The sequence below is a fragment of the Myripristis murdjan genome, chromosome 10, assembly GCF_902150065.1.
Source record: "Myripristis murdjan chromosome 10, fMyrMur1.1, whole genome shotgun sequence".
Taxonomy (NCBI): Eukaryota; Metazoa; Chordata; class Actinopteri; order Holocentriformes; family Holocentridae; genus Myripristis; species Myripristis murdjan.
Genome location: NC_043989.1, coordinates 19963369 through 19969437, shown reverse-complemented (window position 1 = coordinate 19969437; position 6069 = coordinate 19963369). Strand labels below are relative to the sequence as shown.

At 45.6% G+C, this 6069-nt stretch overlaps 1 protein-coding gene across 1 annotated transcript; it reads left to right on the top strand.

Annotated features, from left to right (window-relative positions):
• Positions 1 to 702: 702 nt before the first annotated feature.
• Positions 703 to 5015, top strand: egr1 (early growth response 1). Its single transcript, XM_030062349.1, has 2 exons — positions 703 to 1424; positions 2381 to 5015. Exons 1-2 carry the CDS (start codon positions 1214 to 1216, stop codon positions 3712 to 3714), a joined length of 1545 nt encoding a protein of 514 aa, XP_029918209.1. The 5' UTR covers positions 703 to 1213; the 3' UTR covers positions 3715 to 5015.
• Positions 5016 to 6069: the final 1054 nt, after the last annotated feature.

Sequence of the window (6069 nt, the reverse complement as noted above, 5' to 3'; positions counted from 1 at the left end):
TAATCATTCACGGCAGAAACGCTCCTGCTGTTCTTGCAGAGACTCGTCTAAAACTGTATAATAACCGTTCACTATGTGCCTACAGCAGCTGGTTTGATGCACAGATTTTTTTAAGGGCGGCACAATGTTTTAGTCCAGATGTAGCCGGTGTGCGGCTGTGCTTCAGAACAGACTCACAGGATCCTGGTGCTGACATTACTTATTGTGAGAGCGCTGGACATGATTTGCGCTCCAACCTCTCATTCACTGCCAAGCAGCGATCAGCGCTGCCTCAGGAAGCTCCAAATAAGGGCAGGGAAATGGAAACCCACCGGAATAGGTCCTTATGTAGTCACGACCTTATAAGGCACGGCGGAGCAGGGCTTTCCGGCAAGCGCGCAGCCTGCTGCACAGATGGGAAATCCGATTCAAACCTACGGGGCGACGGGGAGAGAGCATGAATTATGCCGCGTTGTCAAGGAGCAATACTGCTATGAACATACATTGATTCGGGACAGAGGAAGAGCGGCTATGTCTTCGCAATTTACTGCGAGAGCTTAATATAAAGTCTCCTCTCTCTGCTTTCCCCCAGGCCAGCGTCATGTGTCCTCCACTGCAGTGCCTAAATATGGGCTTCCTCCAATCCAAATATGGACATCTACGTCACGGCAAGAGGGTATATAAGACGCAGGGAAACCTCTGAACAGAGAGAGAGCCCTGAGAGCCCACAAGAGCAACTGTTAGAGCAGAGATAGACAGACAAACACATAGCCATAGAACTCCCTAACTCAGACATTTCACACAAAAAGTAAAAGTGAATTCAAAACAACACTCCATCCAAGAGGGTCAGACACCTAATTGGATAAATCCTCTAATGCATCTTGAGCAAATCAAGACTAATTTTATTGATTGATTTTGCTTAATCTTAGGGAATGAGTAAAAAGGACACTTTTGATCTTTTTTGAAAAAAGAAAAAGAAAAAAAGTCAAGTGGATCTTTACTCATTTCTGAGAAAAAAGGGGAAACAAGAAGACAACTGGAGAAGGAGAGACACGGAGCGAGGAAGAGAAAAGCATCCCCTTCTTCCTCGGCATCAGCAGAAGTGTCGCCTGAGCTGGACTAGTGATTCCCTCCACCTGTGAGGCACCACTCTGCCAGCGTGCACCCAGCCTCCCTGCACTCCTCTCCAGCCGCCAACGCAGCCTCAGCATATCAGCTCCAGCACCGGCGGAGGATGGCTGCAGCCAAGACCGAGATGATCCTTCCAGCCCTGCAGATCTCAGACCCTCTGAGCTTCCCTCACTCCCCCATGGATAACTACCCAAAGCTGGAGGAGATGATGATGCTCAGCTCTGCGGGGACCCCCTTCCTCACCGCCTCCGCACCCGAAGGGGCAGGCTTTGGCTCGGGGGAGCCAGGAGACCAGTACGACCACCTTGCTGGAGGTAAGAGCTGGAGCTTTTTCCTCTGACTCTCTGTACTGCATTTATATATGAACTGCTCAGGAAAAACTAAACAGCTGCTGGTCTACATTGAACCAAGACTAGAGTTCATGGCAGGAATAAATAGTTGCATAACTTTGATCATTATTTGTGCTCAGCTGCCTATTATTAATTCAATTTCAGCTCAGGGTTTTACCCTACAAATGTAGTTGATATGATGAGATCTAGATGTAGAAGTCTATCTTAATTTGTTTTTAGACAGAAAATTGGTAAGTGTTAAGAAATTAAATGTACAGTGGTAATACAAGCTACAAGTAGATTTCAATTTGAGCTGACTGGACCTAAAACATCATAGCAAAAATACAAAAATATTGTCAAACTAATATAAAAAGTGCAAAATTAAAAACATCAGACTTAATGCAAATTTACTGATAGCTCCAAATCCCTATCGACTCTCAGAGGATTCAAACAGTGCTCAGTCACTGCATACCTCTAGACACTCCTACAGCTCAATTCAAATTGCATTCCTAAAACCAGCTGAACTGCAGTTTCGGTAATCAATTGCTTTAGGCTATGTGATGGGCTTCAGAGAATGTGTGTGTGTGTGTGTGTGTGTCTGTGTGTGTGTGTGTGTGTGTGTGTTTGTGTGCATTGGTGAGTGTGTGCGAGGGAGGAAGAGAGAAAGAATGAAAGAACGATCGAGAAAGTGAGAGGAGGAAAAATGCATGTGTGGAACGGTTAAGCTTGCAAAGCAGCTCCTTTCAGGGTTGGAAGAGACAATTTAGGAGTTGTGGGGAAAAGAGTTTAGCTGGGGGGGTTTCTCCGCATGGACACCCACTGATCTGTGACATTGGAGAGGGGTGACACACTGTCCACTGCTCTGGCAGGATTTCCCTCTCCCTCCCCTCTGGATATTGACAGCTTGATTAATGCCCTCTCTTTCTCTCTGCTCCCTGTAGATACGTTACCTGATATCTCCCTCAACTGTGAGAAACCGATGGCGGAGCAGACCTACCCCACCCAGAGGCTGCCCCCCATCTCCTACACAGGCCGCTTCACCCTGGAGCCTGCCACCACCTGCAGCAACAGCCTCTGGGCGGAGCCCCTCTTCAGCTTGGTCAGTGGCCTGGTGGGCATCAACCCCCCGCCAAGCTCCACCTCTTCCTCTGCCGCCTCACAGACCACCTCATCCTCCTCTTCCTCTGTCCCGTCCTCCTCCTCTTCCTCCTCTTCTACCTCCTCCTCTTCTCAGAGCTCCAGCCTCAGTTGCTCCATCCACCACAGTGAGCCCAACCCCATCTACTCAGCCGCCCCCACCTACTCCAGCCCCAACCCCGACATCTTCCCAGACCAGGGGCAGGCCTTCCCCAGCTCAGCCGGAGCCTCACTCCAGTACCCTCCTCCTGCCTACCCCAACGGCAAGACCTGCAGCACGAGCTTCCCTGTGCCTATGATTCCTGACTACCTTTTCCCTCAGCAGCAGGGAGAGATCAGCCTGGTTCCACCAGACCAGAAGCCCTTCCAGAGTCAGTCAGGGCAGCCCTCCCTCACTCCTCTGTCCACCATCAAAGCCTTTGCCACCCAGACTGGTTCCCAGGACCTGAAGAGCGTCTACCAGTCTCAGCTGATCAAGCCTAGCCGCATGCGCAAATACCCCACACGGCCGAGCAAGACCCCTCCCCACGAGCGGCCCTACGCTTGCCCCGTGGAGACCTGTGACCGCCGCTTCTCACGCTCCGACGAGCTGACGCGTCACATCCGCATCCACACGGGCCAGAAGCCCTTCCAGTGCCGCATCTGCATGCGCAACTTCAGCCGCAGTGACCACCTGACAACGCACATTCGCACGCACACCGGCGAGAAGCCCTTTGCCTGCGAGATCTGTGGACGCAAGTTTGCCCGCAGCGATGAGAGGAAGAGGCACACAAAGATCCACCTACGGCAGAAGGACAAGAAAGCGGAGAAGGGAGGAGCGGTGGTGGTGACAGCAGCGCCAGTGTCAGCTGCCTCACCGGCCTCCAGCTACCCCTCTCCCATCACCTCCTACCCCTCCCCAGTTTCCTCGTACCCCTCTCCTGTCACCTCCTGCTACTCCTCGCCAGTCCACACTTCCTACCCTTCTCCTTCCGTTGCCACCACCTACCCGTCAGTATCCATGTCCAGCACCTTTCAGTCCCAGGTCACCTCCTCCTTCCCCTCCTCTGTCGCCTCCAACATCTACAGCTCCCCGGTCCCCACCCCGCTATCAGACATGCAGACCACTCTTTCCCCAAGGACAATCGAGATCTGCTAAGGAAGAGCAAAGAGAAAAACACTTTTTTTATTCTCTCCTCACCTCTCCTTCCTTAAGTTTCTTTGAGGGGAAAGAAATCAGCATCAAAAGACTTTGTTTTTCCCCTCCAAAAAGCACTTTTCTGTCTGCTCCCTGTGCAGTGTTAGGTGAATCTTGAGATTTACCTGAAAGCGAGAGAAAAAAAAAAAAAGGAAGAAAAAAAAACACATGTCAAGGACTGGGCAAAGACAATAGCAGATAAAAAGGGATTTTTTTCATCTCTGTAAAGCAAATGCAGCACTTCAAATGCATAAGGGACTCAAAAGATAGAGCAGTAACAGGCATTGACAGGTCTCTACTATTACCGTACACAAAAACCTAGAGACAAACAGATCGAAAGAACATTGCCAGCAGTTGTGGTGCTAAGGCACATTCACCCTAGCAGGCATTCATACGTACAAAAGACATTGAATGATATACATAAGCTACCCTATATGTATATTGTAAATGTGCCATGTTTTGTTTTTATCATACTTTGGTACCATTGATGTGAAAACTTATTTGCATATTTGCATTGTATTATTTGAAGTGAGCAGGGCCATATTTTCTACATACTTTCTCTATTATGTAGTGATGATGCTGTGATACGTTTTGACATTGTTTGAAAAAAAAGCACTTAAGTATTCAAGCATGAGTAAGAGTGATGTTACTTTCTGTTTGTAAATATCATCCACTGGTACTATCTCTTTCTCTCTTTCTCACATGTGACATATGTGTTATATGGAAAAATAGAGAGAAGAAAAAAAAAAAACTTTTAAAAATCAAAACAAGACAAACGTTCTCGTTATTTGGTGCCTTTTGTGAAGCCTTGCTGATGTTGTGACTGAGGCTGAGCGCGAGAGAGGATGCACTGCATCTCGCCTTAAGGGTTGAGGGGATATTTTTGTTACAGAATGTAAGTCATACTCAGAGGGAGGAAAAAGGGATGAGGTATGAGGGCACCGCTTCATTTCATTAGAATGTAAGCAAAAAAGGAGAAAAATTCTAAACTATATTTTTGTAAAACTTAAATGTAAATATCCACATCTTCAAGAGCTGGAATGTTGAAGTTACCTACTGAGTAGGCATGGGATTTTTTTGTATGTTATATACATGCAGTTCATTATTTTGTGGTTATCTTTATTTTGTATTTGTGTTTGTTAAACCAAGTGACTGTTTCTGGCTTCTAAACACATTGAATGCGCTTAACTGCCAATGGGATATTTGGTGTACAAGATATCCTCCCAGAAATGAAATATAAATAAAATATGAATATATATGTATATTTGTTTTCATCCTTTGATTATTGAGTACAGTGTTTCAAATATTTCCATTGGTACTTCAATCTGTTTCACAGAGAAACGTCCTCATTGCATTTCCCCTCTCATCTTTCATCTCCTCCTGTGCATCCTTCATTCTAATCTCTCATACATGAGCATTATATATTCCATAATCTCACATGTTAATTGCATGCCATGTATAAGTAGATTTTACCGCAGTTTCACATCACAGAGACCTACTCTTTAATTTGAGGAAAATCTGCACAGCATAATTTTACGCGACTCTATCGCTGTTCTCCAATTGAACTCTCTATTAATGATAAAGCGCACGCATGACTCCCATGCCTATAAACACAGTAAATGGGGAATTCTTATCAAGATCAAACATGCTCTTGGAGATATTACGCTTATCTAATTTTCCTTTTCGTTTTAGATTTTGTGATGCACACTGTTGGTTACACAACCTTCCAGAAATGTAATCTTTTTAGTCAAAATAAATATTTGTTCTCCTCCTTTATGATGTTAGTGAAACAGATTATTTGAAAACGAGGATATTTTTAACCAGCTGTTTTTGTGAACACTGTGTTTAGACATGTACGGGGTTAATTGCACAGAGTGCAGGTGAAATCTGTCACATGATAATTACCTTGTTTTCCACCAACGTGGCCGGCGAGATGCTGTCACTTTGCATTGAACAAGCAATTGTGAACGCAATTGAGCAATATGTGTCTCGGCTAAATTTTTATTGTTGCAGTGGTGCAACTGAACAAACTGGCCCTGAAGGTTTAACTGTTGTTTCTTTTGGTTTTCATGCAGAGTATAATAACAGCTTATACGCACCATCATTATTCATCGATTCTGCTGCTGCTCGCTAGGCAAGGAATTCTTGCTACATGTTTGAATAAGGAAATAAAAAGAAGTTGGTTTCCAGCCTATGTAGACAAGAGCCGTCCTAAGTTTACTCCCAGAGTTTTGGAGTAATTTTGTGTTGTGAAATAGACTAAACTAAAATACTCACAAATGCAAACACAGCTAAAATAGAAAGCAGGAAAACAAG